General features: G+C 33.5%; 1 protein-coding gene across 1 annotated transcript; it reads left to right on the top strand.

Annotated features, from left to right (window-relative positions):
- The first annotated feature begins 302 nt into the window (after window positions 1-302).
- On the top strand, window positions 303-23,280 carry LOC139491995 (uncharacterized). The gene is made up of 10 exons (XM_071280013.1): window positions 303-462; window positions 2,424-2,696; window positions 3,358-3,405; window positions 4,554-4,630; window positions 6,544-6,598; window positions 7,687-7,876; window positions 20,132-20,238; window positions 21,648-21,749; window positions 22,567-22,749; window positions 23,080-23,280. Exons 2-9 carry the CDS (start codon window positions 2,484-2,486, stop codon window positions 22,576-22,578), a joined length of 804 nt encoding a protein of 267 aa, XP_071136114.1. The 5' UTR covers window positions 303-462; window positions 2,424-2,483; the 3' UTR covers window positions 22,579-22,749; window positions 23,080-23,280.
- The last annotated feature ends 8 nt before the right edge of the window (window positions 23,281-23,288 follow it).

Below are 23,288 nucleotides of genomic sequence, written 5' to 3'. Positions count from 1 at the left end.
TCCTTTTCTTCGTAAATTCCTCCGCAACGGAGCACCCGGTAGTAAAATATAGTTCTTATATTAAAAGAGGAGGAGGTGAAGGGATATATTTACAGGCCATTATTTATCTTTATTAGTAAACTTTAAAACACTAAAAAACAAAGCATTTGCTATGTTAAGAAAGTTTTTTAAAAAGGATGTTGATAAAAATAAGTACGATTGGTGCTCAAGAATTTACAGTGATTATGTTTATATCAGTTTAAATAATTGCATTAATTACACTACTGTAAGAGAGATAACTCTAAATTTTACAGGGCAAATCAGCTTTATTTTTAGAATGTGAAAGAATGAATAACACTGGTGTAAGTTTGAGGTCATATGTCTTTATATGGTCAAAGTTTCTTCCTGGCAGTTACCCAAAGCTGGAGGTATATAACCCTTCAAAATAATATTGATGAAAATATATAAAACAAATGTAAAAAGGTAAGTGTCATGTTTTTGTTTTCAATTCTTAAACCAGAAAAACTGAAAAACTATTTTGATATCAACATGATGAATGATCAAATGAATTAAACATTTTTTGTAGTAAAAAATCTACAACAGACAGTAAGAAAAATCAATGTGTATTTGCTATAAATAAACCTGATAAAAAAGGGGGGATGAATTAATTTTGTTATTTTAAATTTAACTGCAAACTTCCAAGATGTATAATTTGCTTAAATATATGAGAAGTGTATGTAATGTGTTCCAGACCATATGAGTATTTGGACCCTACGCGTATGGTCGGGCCATTTGAGTATATACTCGTTTGGTTATTAACTGGCCGAACAATATGAGTATTCACACCATATAGGTATTTTTCGAATAAATGCAAACTTCTTAAATAGAGAGAGCTTATTCTCTGGTCCAAAATAGGCACTATTATTAGCTAAAATCCTTTTTATTTGTTACAAAATAATTGTCTTGATATATTTGTTGTTTTACCCTCGTTATCTAGAGTCAATTTTAAGCACATCGATCATGTTGATAGTTTGTCCGTACATTAAACCATAAGCATTTTGGGCGTGGACATTTTTTTTTAAATTTCTTCTAATTTCCAATTATTTTCCCCAATAAAACTAGGATAGTGGTAAATCGTATAGCTTTTGATAACTGTAGAAAACAATGTATTGCATTTTACTATAGAAATAGCCCAAATACATTGAAGTTTTATGACTTAATGAATTCAAAAAAATGTTCAGAACTGAACGAACTATGTAAACTTATTAAGGAGATCAATAACAAATTGAATTTTTCTGGGTGAACAATTGTGAATGCCTCTATCTACTTTCGTACATTATTTATTTATGTAATTTTGAAATATGTATAATTATCTCTATACCTTTGTAATTTGGTTTGTGAGAATAAAGATATATATATATAAAGAGCAGTATGAAATGATTTAATAACTTGAATTAATTTGAAGTGATAATGGAATGATAATGAAATTTAATTTACCAAAAAAACAAATTGAAATACCAAATCAAAGTAAAATTAAGTTTACTTCTTTCTTTACCATGTTTACAATGCATTTAGTTATTTTTGGCGTTGACACATTGCATTTCGTAAAGACACATTATAAATCATAATAATTGCATTAAATCTATTTGTTTCATTATAAAACCTTCTTCTGATTGGCTTACTGCAATCTCGCGCTATTCCTTAATCAACTTCATTTCAAAATAAATTGTACATTCATGTTTACACGTGCTTCTACAATAAAGTGCATAGGTAAATTAAATAAAAACTTGATAGAAATCGTGTTTTCATGGTCCTAGCTAAAAAATGTGATTATAAGTATTAAATGCTTCTTTTCGTAACTTCATAGTGTCTCTCGTAACTCTTTTTATGTGGCTTTTGTTTTATATGTGGAATTGTAATATTATGTAAATGTTTTATAAGAGGTGAGACTCAGATAAAATATAGTCTTGTCTTGTCTTGTCTTGTAAAAGCGTTGACCGTGCGCACATTTATAGCATAAAGCGCTTCCGAGCTTTAGCTTCCGCGCTTTATACAAAATGTATTTCGGTCAACGATTTTACACCCCAATGAACATGATGAAGTTACAAAAAGAAGCATCCAATTATTAAATGCAGCAAAACTTTAATGCAGCACGGCTTCTACTATAATTTGAACTTGTGAGTTTTAAAATTCATTTTATATCATTATTAAATAAACGTTACAATGAAAACATGATTATTTAATTTTTAGACACTTTTATTTTTTTACACCTAAATTATTCTTATAGGGGTATGCTTTACGCAATTACTGTTCAACGTTCAGCTAGATATCAAGATTGTAAGTTGTAAGATTGCAACACTTCTACTAATATTAGGAAACCCAACCTCCTGAGAATATGTTATTTATCTGTTGTTTGCAATAAAAAAAAAATGGGTGTTTAATAGGTAAAAACTTCAACCTTCTGTCAACCCCCAAAATATTTCAATCTAAATCAAAGAACAAGTATGGCTGCTTTGGAAGAAACAGAAATGGACACAACAATGAACATGATGAAAAGAATGGAACAGTTAGAATCATCGACAGTTAAATCAGCTGATGAAGAGCCGTCTGCACAACATAGAGATGAAATAAAAGTTATATACTATCTCAGGGATATTAAACGTAAAATGGTAGACGAGTGGAAACAGAAGTTCAGAAAATATGAAGATAGGGTCAAGGTATTACAATGAAATATGTGTATAAAATAGAAATAAATAGATGATGTATGGAAAACATCAATGAAAAACGTCTGTTTTGTATTTTTCAATTCCAATTTAATGAAATCATAGAAATTTCACCAAAATATTAAGAAATCATGAATCTATCAGTACCCATTTAAATGGATGAATCTTTAGTAATTGTATGGTACTAGTTTTTAATAAAATTGAGAATGGAAATGGGAAATGTGTCAAAGAGACAATAACCCGACCAAATAAAAAACAACAGCAGAGGGTCACCAACAGGTCTTCAATGTAGCGAGAAATTCCCGCACCCGGAGGCGTCCTTCAGCTGGCCCCTAAACAAATATATACTAGTCCAGTGATAATGAACGCCATACTAATTTCAAAATACATATTATTGGTTCTGCTACTATATAAAAAATAGAGACTAATGACCTATAAAAGTAAAGAGTACATAATCCAGGCAGAAAACCTGCTTCATTCTTTTCTTACCAGAGTCGTGAGCTTGCTTATCCCCCTGTAATTGGTTTCAATGAAGAAGTACCTGTCGGTACAGGGTTGCTTTCGATATCGTAGAATCTATACATAGAGCTTCGTAGATTTTGGACTACTGAACGTGTATCTCCTAGCTGTTAAACAGTTATTATTTATATTTCAGTCTACAGAGGGTGATATATTTGTTGGTACTCCTGAAGTAGATGCTGTTGTAAGTACTAATAATTTCACATCTGTCTTCCTCAAACCAATATAACTAATTACAGTGGTATCAATCCAGTTCAATGTTAGGAAGCATATGTTTATTAATTTCTTATTTATAATTACAAAGATATGGTGTATCAGTTTAAAACAGTGCATATTTAGAAACACAATAAATGAAAAAAAAAGTTAATTCAGTGAGGCCTTCATGGAGCAAAACGCTCACATCAGTGCAAGTTCAAGAAGTCCCACGCAAGCACCTGCTAGTATTTAAGGATATTTTTGTTTAAAGTGGACCCCCCCCCCCCACAAAAAACACACATGGAGGGTAATATGAGGTGTGTAAGTGGATTTACAGATCGAGAATAAAGGCAATAATGGCAAAAATATAAAGAAAAAGGGATAATGAGGTGCTAAAATGAAAAGATTAGAGAAAAATGGACAAAAAATATAAAGAATAGAGAAAAATGGACATTATAAATAATAAATAGATAATAATGGACAAACAATATATAGAATAGAAAAATAGACGTAATAAATAATAAATAGAGAATAATGAGGTGTTAAAATGTAAAGAATAGAGAATCGGATGATAAAAATATATAAAGAAAAGTGGAAAATGACATGAAAAATTGAAGAATATAGAAATAAAGTAACCCCCTCTTTTCCAGACACTCTTATATCAACAAATTTCTAATTATGTCGGACAAAGAATTCTAAATAGCCAACCAAGGGGCACATCAATATGATGTCCAGTTACAAATATTTGAGGGAATGAAAAAGCAGAGTTATAGCTTAATGACACAAAATCTCTAAATACATTCACCAAACAAGATTAAAACGAAGAAATACATGTATAAGTTTCCTTGCATACATATACGCCGTATATAACTGTAAAAATACGAGTGCCTACATCATGAATACAGGAAATCTTTTATGGTCTGTACATATCATAAGAGACGAGCATTTTAAGGCCAATTATCCGAAGGGAAAAAATAGGTTTAAGAAAAAAATTGGTAAACATAGCTGCAGAAAACCTTTTATTATGGAAATAGCTGTGAATGAATATTTAAAGAATTTTGGCTACATTTAGTTAATTCTTAGTGCAGAAAGGTTGATTCCAGGTAGTGCACATTAATGTTCAATTTAATTTAACAGGTCTCTCCAGCAAATGCCTTTGGATTTATGGATGGTGGGATAGATCGTGTGTTTTCTGAGCTGTTTGGATGGCAAATGTGAGTCTTATATATATCCTTCATTTACGGAAATGTATTGTCATGATTCTCAAGTATTTACTACTAAATTTTAGTCAAAATCAACCTGGCATACATTGAAATAAAGCATTTACTACAGATAATAATAAATAGACTGCTAACGTATGCTTAAATGTTATTCTGGCCTTAAATTTGTTTTCCATGAATTAAAGTTAAGTTCTCAATCTAATTAAAAATCGATCTCTCATCGCTCCTGTTTCTGATATGTCGCGTGGAATATCTAACGAAACCGGCTTTGGGGTCACATGTGAGTGACCTCGTAGGTGTGTCATTTTCGACCAATGAAATCAATTGAGTCTTCCACGATCTTGAAAGTCTAACGTAAGGTAAAGGGATGTTACTCATTTTTTTTACGACGAAATCGTCAGTCAAAATAATTCATAAACTTTTTTGATTGGCTTATTAATAGGTCGTCAACTCATTTGCATATCATTATAAATTCACAACTTTTAGTTCACTCACATGTGACCTCAAAGCCGGTTTCGTTAGATCTCCCACGCGACATATCAGAAAACGGGAGCGATGAGAGATCGGTTTTTAATTAGATTGTTAAGTTCTATGCTACTTCCATGTTCAATGGAGTTAAATTTCTCAAATTACAAAATATATATAAAACTAGGTGCTGTATAAACTGCAATCATGCTATGAGGTATTTAAGATTATTTTAATAATTGATATCTGCCGGATTCCCATTAAAGGAGTTAATCTGATGTACAGTAGTTGTCGTTTGTTTATGTAATTTATAAATATGTGTTTCTCGTGTTTCTGGTTTTTTATATAGATTAGACCGTTGGTTTTCCTGTTTGGATGGTTTTACACTAGTCTAGTAATTTTGGGGCCCTTTATAGCTTGTTGTTCGGTGTGAGCCAAGACTCCGTGTTGAAGGCCGTACATTGACCTATAATGGTTTACTTTTATAAATTGTTATTTGAATGGAGAGTTGTCTCATTGGCACTCACACCACATCTTCCTATATCTAATATGACTAAATTTAAAACAGCAACCATTCATCTTTTGTTTGGGAAGAGGTTGGCTATTTTTTCTCAAGTCAAACAATATTTTCAATATATCAGGAGCAAGACATTATTCACTTATATCAGTGTTCTTTTATATTTTTTGAGGGCTAATTTTCAATAAAAATAAAACTTTTTTTTACTTTCTTTCAGAAGTATTTATTTCAAGAAGATTTAGAATAAAAAAAACCTTTCAGTTAAAAAAAACTTGACTCTCCCTTCTAGGAGATAAATGGACAGTGTCAAAACTCTTTAAAACAGTCATAATATACTGCTATCACTTTTCTTGGTGTTCTGACCCTGTTCGAATAGCACTATTAACTCTTGATCTATGGATGTAAGTGGAACGTCATCAGTATTTCACATGCTGATTTATCCGTATTATAGGGCTAATTTGCGCATATAATTTAATAATTATAGAGTATATTGATCATCTAAACGAGATTGATTTTCTTGGTTGAGCCGGTACGGCGAAAGAGAGAAAAGCAATCGAGTTGAGATGGCCAGTGATAATCTGTGGGTCATCTGTTTATCGCTATTTTACCTATGACAACGTTGTCAATAGCCATTATCGCTATTTTGTGCATTTTTCCTTTGATCTTTTTTTGTGATAATTTTTCATATCATGCTACTCGCTTGAGATAGAAATATATCGCTAAAACTAAGGAGGTACGTGGCGTTGCTAATGAAACTGACATGAAACGGACAACGTCGTTATATGTAAAAAAGCGATAAACAGATTATATCATTGCTCATCCAAACTCAATTGCTTTTCTCGCTTTCGCCGTACCTGCTCACTTTAGCGAGAAAACTTCAATCTCGTTGAGATGATCAACGATAAATTGTTTACCTTTTCTTCAGGCAAGAACGGATACAGAAAGTAATAAGGGATCAGTTTGATGGAGAAAACTTTGTGGTGAGAAGAGTACAACTTTGTTAGAATTAGTTAGTAATCTCGGACTACATATGCCCAGGGACATACATTGTATATATTGATATATACTGTTCCCAGATATGCCCCAGCTTAAAATATATTACGGCAAATTCTGCATTTTTTTAAATTTACAAATGGCCGTTGAAATGGACATATCTCAAGAACGGCGAAGGTGACGCCATAGCCCAAATTCGAAATTGATATGTATCTTGGTGAATTTTTAATTTTAAATAATTACATTAGATGTATGTTTCATTATAATATTTTATTCTGATTGGCTAACTGCACATCACGTGTTATTCCGTAAGCAGTTGCATTGCTCAATACAACTTTTCACTCATGATAACACGTGCTCCAACAATAAAGTGCACAGGTAAATTAAATAATAAAATATATAAAATTCGTGTTTCCATGATCATAGCTAAAAAATGTAATTATAAGTATTGAATGCTTCTTTTAGTAACTTTATAGGGTTGTAAAAGCGTTGACCGTGCGTACATTTTTAGAATAAAGCGCTTCCGTGCTTCATACAAAATGTACTTCGGTCAACGCTTTTACACCCCAATAAATTTACAAAAAGAAGCATTCAATTCTTAAATATATAAGCGTACTAGCTGAAATTCTTGTCTGTTCTACTTATCATGATCGAATGTATGTTGTAAGTTTGTTACATGAAGGTTAACTACCTCATCAGATCTAACCATGAATTTTTTTGTCAATGAGTGCATTTGGGATTTAATATTGATGGTAGGTCTTTCCAAGAACATATATATTGACTACTATTAAATATTCTGTTCACGGGGTCTTTCATAATAACTGTCTAAAAATTCAATATATTCAAAACTTGTATTTGGTGCATGACATATTGCATTTATAAAATGCATTAAAAATTGTAAAATGATTTAAACAGGAAAGCAACAAACAGCCTGATTTATGCAAGAATAATTAATAAAAACACAAAAACAGTTATTTTAACAACCACTAAATTAAGGCATCTGATTTCATGCGTCTTCTGGTTGTGTTGGCATCTACACGGTAACCTTATTTTATTCAATTTTTGTATTTTGTAGGGAAACGCAATCATTATTCCAGCCTATGACAAAGATCCAGACAAAGAACACATTCAGAAGTTAAAGACCAATAACATAAGTAATGGTAAACCAATCAAATACCTCATACACGTCCCGACAATGAGAGTACCAAAAGATGTCATAAACTCAACTAATGCTTATCTGTCCTTTAGAGGAGTCATTTTGGCAGGTATTAACATATACACATGGAAAAAAGTATTTCAACACCAAATTGAAATTGAAATTAAAAAAAAAACACTCTTTATTTTTTTGTGATATAATTTGGTAAATAGAACTAGTTAAACATTATTTAAGTATCACCTGAGTTTAATCAATAAATATCGATAAGTTTTTATCTGCACATGCAGCTACTGTACCCGTAAACAACAAAACAGATGTTTTTACCCTCATTGTTTTCAACACTTTAAATAACCAAGTTTTTAAAGTTATGTGATTGACACCTTCTAATGGGTCCCTGACAACTCTTAACTGCAGCAAGATGGCAGATTATCAGCATAAGAGAAGCAGGGATGTCGCTGTACGTATTGTTGGTCATCACCATTCCACTATAAGTCGTTTTGAGAAAAAAAATCAGGCAATACACGCTGTTAAAGACCTTCCGTGATAATGAAGATCCCCTTTACCATTTGCTAGAGAAAATCAAGCATAATGAAGGTTGGTCAGAAGTGTTATATGTCAGTTTGGTATGGCAAGTCGTTTGGTAAAGTTAACATACTTTTATGAGAGTTATCTCTCCTTAACCAGTCTTTGGTGTATTCATGCGGATTGCATTCCGTATTTGTATGATATGTTAGTTTATGTTGTTCTCTTGATTTATTGTTATGATACCATGTAGATGTGTTTTGGAAAAATAGAACATTATTATCTTGAAATAGTTATATTATTTATGCCAGATTGCAACATAAAATGGTGGAGGAACCCGGTTGTTAGTAAGAACATTCAAACACATTACTTATAACAAAACAACATCTATTTAAGCACGATCCTGTGAAATTAACCCCAGTGGGAAGGCGGCCATGCGGTCGGACACGTGGAAGTATTGCATTTTCTTGCGTACATAGCCTATGGAAAATCATTGGTAGACTTTGAACTGATTATTATAATTTCGATGTATTACGATTGGGATGATGATAAAGTAAGGTACAGTGACAGTGAGGAAGACTTGTACATAAACCCTTCGTATCGAGATATAACAATTCTAGACAATACTTTTGTAAACACATACCTTACAACATCGATAAACCATGATTCCGCAAATATACCTGCCTTCAATGATTTACCTAATTCTTTGAACGATCAACCCAATAAAAGCAAACCACCAAAGAAAAACATTATGGACAAATTAGCCTCCTGTAAAAAGTTTTCCGGATACCCCAAAGACAATGGCTCAAAATTTATAAAAGAATTTGAATCCTTTGCCACTCTCCATGAGCTTGATGATGCCAAAATTCTAGCAGCATTTCACCTCCATCTTCAGGGCCCCGCGCTAACATGGTACAACGGACTAACTTCTGATTTAGACTGGCAAACAATTAAAGAACTTTTTAACGCTAAATATGTTAAATTCAACTGGGAAAATCCATCCGTCGTTATTGAAAATCAGTTATTCAATAGTTTGAAATTAAACCCCGGACAAGAGATTGAAGATTTTTATTGTCAGCTCGTAGAAAAAGCGGACTTGCTTTCCAAACCTGAACACGAAGTCATGTCAAAATTTGTTGATGGGTTGCCTGACAAACTTGCATTTTATGTCCGCGCAAGTAAACCAAAAGATGCATCAGACGCATTAACACTAGCAAAAACAGGCGAGGCGTATAAATACAGGGAATGTGAAAATACAGTTGCCGCCGCACGAAATATTTCAACAAGCCAATCCGAAATTTCGAGTTTAAGATCTCAAATGAATCAGCTGACCGATCTCATGAATGATATGAAAACACAAAAACAAACAGACTACAATGTAAAACCACCTATGGGCTACAATAATTTTTCTCACAACACATATCCAAGCGCACCACGTCGAAATTTGCCCTGCTATAAATGTAATGCAACAGGACACTTCAAAAGAAATTGTAATTGGAACGGTACGGGAAATCTCTCTCCTCAAAACATATGCCAATTATGTTCTCAAAATGGACATGTTGCTTTGCAGTGTTTTATTTTCGGACAAACAGTTCAACACAATGACACTAACATGCAATGCCAAATATGCAGACAGACGGGACATTCGGCAAAAGAATGCGGTCAACTTCAGAAGGGAAACTCTTTCCTCCTGGGGGCCACACAGCACGCTCCCCTAGGAGACCGTCCATAAGTGCTTCAAGAATTCGGAGTAGATCTAGATCTCGTGTAAATAAATGTATGAATGTAAATAAAGATTTTTGTGTTGAGAATATGACATTGTATACTGGTGAAAATGATGTAATTACGTCATCCGAAAATGATTCTGGTACTGATTCCTTCATTTCTTCGGACTCTAAATTTTTATATTTAACTGTTCGTTTTGATTCTTTGAAAGTTTCTGCATTGGTTGATACAGGAAGTTCAGTGAACATTATTTCAGAACAACTTTATGATTCGTTGCCGTATAGTAAGAAGTCAGATTTTAATGCAGATGTTCGTGAGTCCATTGTTTTAGCTAACAGTCAAAAGATTGAAGTTGTTGGTACGGCTTACGTACAAATGAATATTTCAAGAGCCAATCATCGTGTTTTTACTTATATTTTGAAAATGTCATCACATCCTATTATTTTGGGAACAAACTATTTAATTGCGAATAAAATGGTGATTGATTTTAGTGAAATGTCCGCTGTTCCAAAAACATCAAATGTATATTGTACAAAAAGGACAACGATTTTACCACATACAGAGACAATTATATGGGGAAAAGTTCCGTCAAATATTTATTATGGAAAACAAGGAATTTGTACGTCTAGTAAATATATTGTATCTAGAGGATTGGTTATTTCTAAAGGAGTCGTTTCTGTGTCAAAAGGTAGACTTATTCCAATTAAAATATTAAATCCAAACAGTTGTAGTATTGACTTGTATAAAGGAAAAACATTAGCTATGTTTGACGAAATTACATCTGAACACTCGCTTCTTCCGTTCAACGATACTACAGATCATTGCGTTCAAAACGTGAATTTGATAAACGATACAAATAGTGTAAACAGTAAAAGTGACCCGGTTAGGCTTGATTCTACTGTACAATCCGAGAACAACAACACGTTTAACAGTGAAATCACGGATTTTATTGCGAATTTTCTGTTTGAAAAATCTAATTTGGACAAAGTTCAGCGTAACGATTTACACAAGTTTTTGTACAACAATAAAGACATTTTTGTGACAAAGTCAGATCCTGCTTTAGGATTCACGGATTTAGTTAAACATAAAATACTGTTGAAACCTGATGCCAAACCGAAGTATCAGAAACCTTATCGTTTGTCGCCCGATAAAAAGGACGTTTTAAGGCATCATTTGGACAATTTGCTTGAGCAAGGAATTATTTCTCCTGTATTTCCAGATGAAGACCTACCGATAACAAGTCCGATTGTGCTAGTTACTAAGCGTGTACATGGAACAAAACAAGGACCTCCATATGACAAAGACTCCAGTCTTTCGCAATTTCGTTTTTGCTGCGACTTCAGATATCTAAATTCTCAGTGTAAAATTTTCTCATATAATATACCGGATTTACAAGACTTAACAGAATCTTTTTCACAAAGAAAACCAAATTTCATAACATCCATTGACATGAGTTCCGGATTTTTCCAAATGAAAATAGACCCTTCAAGTTCGAAATATACGGCTTTCAATACATGTTTTGGGACATACAAATTCAATCGATTACCCATGGGACTTAGCTCAGCACCGAACTCGTTTCAACTTTTAATGGACAAAGTTTTGTCCGGACTAACTTTCAGGTCATGTCTTTGCTATTTGGACGATGTGTTAATCTGTTCAGAAACATTTCAAGAACATATTAATGACTTGACCGATGTATTCAATCGTTTTAGAAGTGCTGGTCTTAAACTGAACCCGAAAAAGTGTCAATTTGCAGAACAGTCATGTATATTTCTTGGACACCATATTTCGTCAAAAGGAATAAAACCGCCCCCAGATCGTGTTCAAGCTTTACAAACATATCCGTCACCTCGAAATTTAAAAGAACTCCGCAGAGCTTTAGGTTTATTTGGATGGTTCCGAAAGTTTATACCGAACTATAGTGAAATAACTCAATCATTGACAAAATTATTGCGAAAAGGTGCCTTATTTCAATGGAACAAAGAACAAGAAACGGCATTAAATGCACTTAAAACACGTTTACTCAACTCGGAAATCTTAGCCTTTCCTCAATTTAACCTTCCGTTTTATTTGGCCGTTGATTCATCTTCAAAAGGGATAGGATATATGTTGTACCAAAAACATCCTGATGAAAATAAAAACATTGAAAAAGTTAGAGTAGTCCGTTTTGGTTCGAAAGCTTTAAATCATTGGCAAAGGTCATACGGTCCAACTAAACTCGAGCTATTAGGAGTCGTTACAAGCGTTACTGATTGTTCAAGTTACCTAAGAGGCAATGAATTCATCGTTGAGTGTGACCACAAAGCATTGCGACCGCTAATTGAAAAACAACTGAAAGGAGCGATATATGATCGTTGGCTTGCAATATTACAACAGTACAATTTCGAAATTCGTTACAAACCAGCCGCGCAAATGCAAGTACCGGATGCACTATCTCGTTGTATTGGAAGTGATGTGTCCGGTGAGAATTCAAGTCCGGCTGAAGATGACCTCTTTTTCCCGTATGTTCAGGAAACGACAGGACAAATTAGTATTTTGAATCCCGCTGAGAACAATACACAAACTTTAAACTTTATCGACTTTGAAACAGAAGAAACCGATCATGACGCAGGATATACAGCCGATACCGAAGATGAATATATTTCTCCAAAATTTAGCGAAAATCATTGCGTTAGTACAGTATTTACATTGCCTAAATATAGACCGATTGAACAGACCGAGGACAAAGTGAATCATATTGAATCTTTCGGTTCTCCGTGTGAAGATACAACTGCGCTTTTGAAACCGACGTTGCAACAAAAATGTAAACATTCCGCCGATGCTCAGGACGTAGCAAAGGTGGAAACTGAATGTATTACTGAAGATCAATGTTTTGCACTTAACAACATAGACAATATTAGTATGTTAAAACCGTTGGAACCCATAGATAGTCCTTATTTGATAAATGAGAGTGCTCATGATAAACAAGGCAATGTTTTGCATGAGTTTGACCCTTTGAAAGTTAAGACACAAGATGAACCATTAAACGACGAAATAGATTGCAGTTCCGCGTTGAACTTGCACGAGCGTGAATGGTTGAAATTCACAAATGCTTCTAATTTAAATGACATTTCTGTAAATGCAGTGCAGAAAATTTTATTAGGTGAAAAAAGTGACAATGAACTTACAAATGAAAGTCAAAAGAATAATGATATATCGACAGAGGACGATACATCGATTGAAAATAAACCTGTTCCGATAGTTTCAAGTGACGAGGAACTTGTAAAACGAAGTATAGAACTATTTAAGCGAAGCGATTTTAGTCCAGATAGTGTGAAAGAATTGCAACAAAATGATGTTAATTTACGACAAATTATTAACTATCTTGAAAATGGAATTTTGCCACATTTACAACGAGATGCACGACGGCTTATACTACGTTCTGCAGATTATTCACTGATGAATAATTTGCTTTTTCACACCCGAAATGCTAAGTGTAAACGAACTAGTGACCACATGCCAAAATATCAGTTAGCTTTACCGAATATACTCATAAGACCAACTATGGAAATTTTTCACGATTCGCCTATGGGAGGCCATGGAGGCATACAAAACACTATAGATTTAATAAGTGAGCATTTTTATTTCGACAAATTGCCATCTCTTGTAACCGAATATGTCAAATCCTGTCATGACTGTCAATCTAGAAAAATGACAAAAGCTCATACTAAAACTGGAATTATATCGTACCGTACACCTTCTGGACCATTTCAAATATGGCAAGTTGACCTCTATGGACCTTTACCGACATCACAAAGATCGTATACACACATTTTATCAGCTATAGATATGTTCAGTAAATTTGTATATAATGTGCCTATTCCAAACTGTGACGCAATGACAGTTTCATATGCTCTTTTTGATATGTTTTGTCAATTTGGTGTTTGTGACACAATTATATCTGACAATGGAAGTGAGTTCATTTCAAACTGTACTAAGGAAGTTTGTAAATTGCTTGAAATTCGTCAAAATTTTACGCCCAGTATGATACATCATTGTTTAGGAGCATGCGAGAGAACTCATCGAACGTTAGCCGAGAGACTAACTCCATACATTCAAAAAGGAACGCAATGGGACAGTGTGCTACCTGCCATTACGTTTTCAATGAACGCCTCGATAAATTCCTCTACAAAGTATTCGCCTTATGAGATTATATATGGAACAAGACCTAAATTTCCGCTTTGTTTGTCACATCAAACCGATTTCTCAACTTTACCCGACGATTATCGTGACTATGTAGAAAAACAGGCCAAAAAGTTAGATATAATTAGAGAAGAAATTCGTACAAATGCGCAACGATCAGGAGAACTTATGATGGATCGATATAACAAAAAGACTAATCCGTTGTGTTTATCTGTTGGAGACTATGTATATATGCTTAAAGAACCGAGTGGCCCAGGACGAAAGTTTCAACCAAAATACAGTGGACCCTTTATCGTAAACGCTATAAAATCACCTCACATTGTGAATCTTAAAGAACCATCTTCCGGCAAAATTCTTAAATATGACACACATTTGGATAGACTAAAAATTGCATATGTTCGTGCACCCGAACCGTCAGACTATTTCTTATCAAAAGTTCATACAGCCGAAATTAACCGTGAATCAGATGATCCTACTACAGACAGTGATTCAGAACATACAGAAGCTATTCTACCGTTAACACAGACTCAGCCGGTTGTCAGACGTTCAACACGAACTCGAAAACGTCCTATTCGTTTTCAACTTTCCACTTTAGATACAAACTCGTCCGATGAATTTACGACCCAATCAGACACTTATTATAAAGTTAAGAGAATTTTGTCTCAACGCAAAATAAATGAAAAAACTGAATACCGTGTGCAATTTAAAGGCGAACCGGCACAAAATGCGTTGTGGATTCCATTTGAACAGCTAAATGAACATACAAAGAAGATGGTACAGTCGAAACCACCGCCATTTGCTGACTAATTGTGTATTTTTTTAGAATAAAGTGTGTTCATATGTTTTATGGCATTTAAAACCATGTAAATTTTTGACAAGAACTATTTCAAGGACAAAATTATTTTAAAAGTACAATGTGTTTAATTTTAATTTCGGAACATTAATAATATGTGTATAAATTGTTAGTGAAATGTTTTTGAGAAAAAGAAAAGAATATTGACAATGTAATCGATGGGTGTCATTTGATCGAAGAAAAAGAAGTATTTTGTAAATAGATTTGTTGAAATATTGTTGAAGTATTACTCTGTAATAAGAATTTGTTTTATAAAAAAATATCGAGAGAATATTTTCGTAAATATTGCTATGATAGCAGTTTTAAATGATTTTTACTTCAAAGTTACTGGTTTTTTTTAAATTTTGTTGAAGTTTTATTCTTAATTGTATTTTTTTTAGTTACGGATCAGTTACGATTTGAGAAGAAAAGTTAATTTAGTAGAGAAAGTTTTGAATTTAAGTAATTCATTTTATTGAAGAAATATATATTTTAGAGTTTGCTTTCAAATGAATAGTCAATTTTGAAGTTTGACAAAAAGCAAATATTGCATTTAGGCAATTAAAATGAAATTACTGCGTTTTAATGAGCATTTACAGTGTTGTCATTTGTAATGACGGATTTGGTGTACAATACCAGAAATAACCTATTTGTTTATGGTTATATTTTTTGAGGCAGCGTAAATGGCCATTGTGTTGCTTTAATTGTATTTCCATTTAATAAGAGCCAGGGTCTCTGCTGGTGTCATCATTTATTAAAGTTTGCTCTATATAACCAATTTTATTATGGAAGATGCAGTAGGAAGTAATTTTTATTTTGAGTATAGTCAAAGATTTTGATATTGATTGAATGAATAATAGCTTGGAAGAAATAAAAAGCCATAATTTTTATGAAATTAATTATTTTTTGAACTATTTTAAATGACCAAACGCCTTGACCATTGAAAACAAACGGGGTTTGTTTATTTGTTCGGGGGGATGTTATATGTCAGTTTGGTATGGCAAGTCGTTTGGTAAAGTTAACATACTTTTATGAGAGTTATCTCTCCTTAACCAGTCTTTGGTGTATTCATGCGGATTGCATTCCGTATTTGTATGATATGTTAGTTTATGTTGTTCTCTTGATTTATTGTTATGATACCATGTAGATGTGTTTTGGAAAAATAGAACATTATTATCTTGAAATAGTTATATTATTTATGCCAGATTGCAACATAAAAGAAGGAAACCCATTGCAAACAAGACAATCCTAAAAAGAGAGTGGTGGCCATACAGGAGCCTTTTAACAAGAACTGTTCGAGATCAACTCATCGCTACTGGTTATCGTGCGATAAGACCATTTCGGAGACCTTTGCTAACGAACAGACACACAGTTTTCCGTATCTAATGTAGTGCAGAGCTCGCCAAAGTTGGAAATTAGCATCGTGGAGGAAGATCCAATGTTCAAATGGAATTTGGTTCATCTTCCTTGGCCCGATCGTAGCCCGACTTTGAACCATATCGAGCATATATGGGACACTATTGGGCGGACAGTGCGCAAAAGGACACCCCATTTCAAACACATCATGAAATAAATAATGACCTTCATCAGAAATTGTTGCTGCTACCTTAGCAACAAATTAGTCGATTTATGGCAGGAATCAGAAGACGTTAAGATGCGGTTATCCGTTTGAATGGAGGCTGCGCACAAAGTACTAATTCTTTGGCATATAACGATCTACCATGATGTGAACAGTCATCTGAAGATTAACTTTGAGATGTCTGACATTGTAAAAAGTACAAGAGGCTGTCACAACGACAGCAAACCGGATTTATTAATATTTATTTGTGTCCTGGCAATATCACAAGAACCATATCTGATGAATGGTGAAAGTGAAAATCGTCAATATCAAATTTGACCTCCATTTTGTCATTAGTATCAACATATTAAAATTTGAAAAGCTTAGATTGAATTATGGTTCATGAGTAAATGCAACAACGTGAATGGAAACGCCATTTTACAATCTTTCAAGAACCATAACTCCTGAACGGTAAAAGTCAAAATCGTCATTATTGAACTTGACCTCTATTTTGCCATCAGTAACAACATATAAAAATTTCAAAAGCTTTGGTTGAATGGTTCATGAGAAAATGCACGGACACGACTGGAAACACCATTTTTCAATCTTTCAAGAACCATAACTCCTGATTGGTAAAAGTCAAAATCGTCTTTATTGCACTTGACCTCTATTTTGTCATCAGTAACAATATATTAAAATTTGGGAAGCTTTGGTAGAACAGTTCATGCGTAAATGCACGGCCACGACTGGAAACTTCATTTTTCAATCTTTCAAGAACCATAACTCCTGAACGGTAAAAGTCAAAATCGTCATTATTAAACATGACCTCCATTTGGTCATCAGTAACAACATATTAAAATTTGGGAAGCTTTAGTAGAACAGTTCATGCGTAAATGCATGGACACGACTGGAAACTTCATTTTTCAATCTTTCAAGAACCATAACTCCTGAACGGTAAAAGTCAAAATCGCCATTATTGAACTTGACCTTCATTTAGTTGTCAGTAACAACATATTAAAATTTTAAAAGCTTTGATTGAACGGTTCATGAGTTAATGCACGGACAACATTTGATTGCCGCCCGCCCGCCCGCCCGCCCGCCCGCCGTACATCCCCAAATCAATAACCGACATTTTTGTCACAAAAATCCGGTTAAAAATCACAAAAATACTGAACTTAGAGGAAGATCAATTGGGAAAGTCCATAATCACATGGCAAAATCAAATAACAAAACGCATCAAAAACGAATGGACAAAAACTGTCATATTCCTGACTTGGTACAGGCATTTTCAAATGTAGAAAATGGTGGATTAAACCTGGTTCTATAGCGCTAACCCTCTCACTTTAATGACAGTCTCATCGAATTGTAAAGTTCGACTACAGTAAAAGTTGTAAAATGCATTTTTTTGTACAAAAAACAATTCATTTTGTTATTAAAATTGTGGTTATATAAATCATTTTTTTTTTCAAACATTTTTTGTTCTTTTCAATGCCAATGTTATCATAAACTATGTTTCAATAATATTATACACATATTTTATGATATTTCATCCAAAAAAAGAGGCTGATTTTTCAAGTTTTAACAAATCAAGGTGTTGCAATACTTTTTTCCATGTGTATAGATTAGTAAATCATTACTCATACTACATCACAATCTAATTGAAAACCGATCTCTCATCGCTCCCGTTTTCTGATATGTCGTGTGGGAGATCTAACAAAACCCGCTTTGAGGTCACATGTGAGCGAACTTGAAGTTATGAATTTACAATGATATGCAAATGATTGACAACCTATAATAAGCCAATCAAAAAGTTTTATGAATTATTTGGACTGACGATTTGTTTGTAAATGCAATAAGTAACATCCCTTTACCTCATGAAAAACTTTTAAGATTGTCGAAGGCTCATTTTCATTGGTCGAAAAAGACACATCTACGATTTCACTCACATGTGACCTCAAAGCGGGGTTCGTCAGATCTCCCACCCGACATATAAGAAAACGGGTGCGATGAGAGATTGGTTTTTAGTTAGATTGACTATATCACTAGCTCAGCCAATGCATCCATCTTTAAGAGGAGTCATTTTGTCAGGTATTAACATAGATTAGTAAATCATTACTCATACTATATCACAAACTCAGCCAATGCTTCCGTCTTTAAGAGGAGTCATTTTGGCAGGTATTAACATAGATTAGTAAATCATTACTATGTACTATATCACAAACTCAGCCAATGCTTCCGTCTTTAAGAGGAGTCATTTTGGCAGGTATTAACATAGATTAGTAAATCATTACTATGTACTATATCACAAACTCAGCCAATGCTTCCGTCTTTAAGAGGAGTCATTTTGGCAGGTATTAACATAGATTAGTAAATCATTACTCATACTATATCACAAACTCAGCCAATGCTTCCGTCTTTAAGAGGAGTCATTTTGGCAGGTATTAACATCGATTAGTAAATCATTACTCATACTATATCACAAACTCAGCCAATGCTTCCGTCTTTAAGAGGAGTCATTTTGGCAGGTATTAACATAGATAAGTAAATCATTACTCATACTATATCACAAACTCAGCCAATGCTTCCGTCTTTAAGAGGAGTCATTTTGGCAGGTATTAACATAGATTAGTAAATCATTACTCCTACTATATCACAAACTCAGCCAATGCTTCTGTCTTTAAGAGGAGTCATTTTGACAGATATTTACATATCTATGTAAATCATTTCTGATTCTATTACTTTGATTATTATGCTTTTCTTTTTTTAGCACGTTAACACGGGTTTATTCTTCTCATATATGTTATGATGGTATGATACTAAACCCAACTGGAAGGATTGTGCCTGATATTCATATGATGAAATCATAATCTTTCAATCAGTTTAATTGAAGTCTGGAGCTGGCAAGTCAGTTATTTGCTAGTATTCTGTTGTTATTTATGTATAATTGTCATTTTGTTAATTTTCTTTGGTTACATCTTCTGACATCAGACTCGGACTTCTCTTGATCTGAATTTTAACGTGCGTATTGTTATGCGTTTACTTTTCTACATTAGCTAGAGGTATAGGGGGAGGGGTGAGATCTCATAAACATGTTTAACCCCGCCGCATGTTTGCATCTGTCCCAAGTCGGGAGCCTCTGTTAGTCTTGTATTATTTTTAATTTTAGTTTCTTGTGTACAATTTGGAGTTTAGTATGACGTTCATTATCACTGAACTAGTATATATTTGTTTAGGGGCCAACTGAAGGACGCCTCTGGGTGTGGGAATTTCTCGCTACATTGAAGACCTGTTGGTGACCTTTTGCTGTTGTCTTTTCTATGGTCCGGTTGTTGTCTCTTTGACACATTCCCCATTACCATTCAAAATTTTAGCATATTTTAATACATCTGGTGAGCTGATAAAGGTTATGACCCTTTAATTCACCCAATCATCTTACTGAGACCACATGTTGGTTAAATTTTGTTATACAATAGGTTCTGAAAAGTAAAAATGACCATAGAATTAGAGAAATACATCTACTCATGAGTTTGTATATTCCATTGCAGTACAGAAGCACAACAGAAACCCAGAAAATCAGCCAATCAGAAGGGTGCTTTGTCCAGGTCTTGGGACTGCTGTTGGTAGAATGCCATTTAACAGATGTGCTTTTCAGGTTTATATAATTACATTTTGTACTTCATATACCAGAAATGAACTCAATTTATAAGACCCTACAGGGCATGGTCAATACAATTTGCAATTCACACTAGCAGAGCCTGTAAAATATATATCGATGATATTTTCCTATAGGCTTGTTTTTGAAGAAAATATTATTTCCTCAAAAACGTTAAATTTGAATTTGACTTTTAATTAAAGAACCTTAGTGAGCACCCTCACATACCCCACGTCCCCACATTGTCATTGGAGAAATTAAATAAGTATAAAAAAAAAAAATTGTATAAGAAAAAATACTGAATAATAATTTCCTGTCAATATACACCTCTACATAGTATGTCCTTATTATCTACAACATTTCATGAAATTCTGTTGTGTTTTCAGAGGAGTTGAGATGACAAACTGTTGCAGAAGTAAGTTCAAAGGGGCATAACTCCTAGAAAAAAAATTGAATCGTAATTTCCTGTTGATATGCACATTTACGTAGTATGTCCTTATTATCTACAAAGTTTCATGAAATTCTGTTGTGTGGTTTCAGAGGAGTTGAGATGACAAACTGTTGAAGTAGTACCTTAAAGCAAATAAGTTCAAAGAAGTGTAACTCCTAGAAAAAAAATTGAATCGTGATTTCCTGTCGATATGTACATCTACATAGTATGTCCTTATTATCTGAAAAGGTTTCATGAAATTCTGTTATGTAGTTTCAGAGGAGTTGCGATGACAAACTGTTGCAGTAGTACATTGAAGCAAATAAGTTCAAAGGGGCGTAACTCCTAGAAATACAATTGAATCATAATTTCCTGTCGATATGCACAACTACATAATATGTCCTTTTCATATAAAAAGATTTCGTGACATTCTGTTGTGTGGTTTGAGAGGAGTTGCGATGACAAACTGTTGCAGTAGTACATTACAGTAAATAAGTTAAAAGGGGCGTAACTCCTAGAAAAAAAATTGAATCGCAATTTCCCGTCGATATGCACAACCACATAGTATGTCCTTATTATCTGAAAAGGTTTCGTGAAACTCTGTTGTGTGGTTTGAGAGGAGTTGCGATGACAAGAAACAGGACTGACGGACGGACAGACGGACGGGTCAAAAACATTATACCCTCAGCAACTTCGTTGCATGGGGTATAATTAAGTGTTAATTACAAAAAGAAACAATATATGTCTACAATAAACCAACTTTTGTTCAAATTTATCCATTTCTATCCAAGTTTTCATGATTTCTTAACTTTGCTGATGATCCAAGAGTTGAATGAAATAAAATGAATGTGTTTACCTGTAGAAAGCTTGTTTTGATATAAAGTTTAAAATTGGTAGAAATACTATGTTTTAATGATGTAGAAAAATAATTGAACAAGTCGGAAAATATCAAGGTATGATAAAATTAATCTTTTTTCAGATGGTTCAAGCTTTTGAAATATTTGACTTGAGATTGAATGACAAACTTATGAAACCAGACAAGTTATGGGATGTAAGAGCACATGACAAAATGATGCAGGAGGTATGTTGAGTTAAAATTTATTTTATTTATTAGGTATTGGCTATTCCTAAATTAAATCTAATGAGGATTACTATAATACTATTAAAGAACTTTTTAAAATTGATTCAGTTTTCCCCTTAACCTTACCACCATACAATTCAAGTGCCAATATGCCCAAGAATCAGGCTTATAAAACATGACGAACAAAAATTCTACTCAATAAAATTGAGAAAGGAAATTGGGAATGTGTCAAAGCGACAACAACCCGACCATAGAGCAGACAACAAGTTGACATTAATTTATGTTCAAATTGTAGTGCACTATGAAAACAAAATTGTTTCCTATGCTTGTTCTAGTAAATCAAGATATAATTCGGTTGAAAGGCACTAAAAAATTACAATTAAGGGGAGATAACTCAGTATTTGCTAACATTCTAACTAAACGTTATCTAGAGATTTCTTGATTTACCAGACAAGCAAAAGACTTCAATTTCTAACACAAGGTGTAACATTTTTTAGACAACAGTTTTTTAACATGCAAAATAATGTTGAACTTTCTGAACAAATTTCATATTGATGGATATATTAGACAAAAGTATGTTTTTCAAATTGTAATGCTGTTTTATCACAAATGCCAAATTTAATATTCTAGTTAAATTTCCTGAGCATGACATTAAAATAGTTTAGGTACTTTATGTAATTTACCATGTCCAGAAAAAATATATTGACATAAAATGAAAGAATTCTTGGGGTCAACATAGTAACCAACATTAGAAAGGTGTGCAAGAACTTGAATTTTGTAAATATTTATGATTTAACCAGATTATTTGCCATTTCAGTACAATGAATGAATATACATCCCAACTGAATGAAAAGAGGCAACTTTGTTCTAGCTTATTAGGAACAACTAACCTGAAAGGGCAAAGATCTTCATACAGACTACTTATTTATTAGATTGATATGTTATGGAGACCAAACCAAATGAGTTTTTTTTTTATACAGAGACACTTCAAATATATATGGTGGCCGGATGCGGCTATTTCGCGTTTTCTCCTTTCACTTTCACGCGAAATCGAGAAATCGGGAAATCGAGAAAGCGAAATTGCAAAATCGAGAAATCAGGAAATCGAGAAATCGAAAACGTGAATTCGAGAAATCAAGAAAGCAAAAACGAAATCGAGAAAGCGAAAACGCGAAATCGAAAAATCTATTTCATCTCGCGTTTTCGCTTTTGGGTTTTTGCTTTCTTGATTTCTCGATTTCGCTTTCTTGATTTCTCGATTTCCCGATTTCTCGATTTCGCTTTCTCGCGAAAAGGCGAAATGGCCGCATCCGGCCACCATAAATATAAGTGTTGAAAATTGACGCAATTTTAACATGCAAATCAATTCTGAAACGCTGAAAGACAAGAAAGCTATCACTAATCCAATGCCAGAAAGTTGTCAGGGACCTTATAATGAAACTTTTTTTTAGTTTTTATTCTTTATATTACCCAAATATATATGTAATGGGTTTTTTATAATTTGTATTTAATACATTTCTATAAACATACATACACACA

Source organism: Mytilus edulis, chromosome 10 (genome assembly GCF_963676685.1).
Source record: "Mytilus edulis chromosome 10, xbMytEdul2.2, whole genome shotgun sequence".
In the NCBI taxonomy this organism is placed as follows: Eukaryota; Metazoa; Mollusca; class Bivalvia; order Mytilida; family Mytilidae; genus Mytilus; species Mytilus edulis.
Note: the sequence above shows the minus strand (reverse complement) of the source record. Positions and strands in the feature narration are given on the sequence as shown.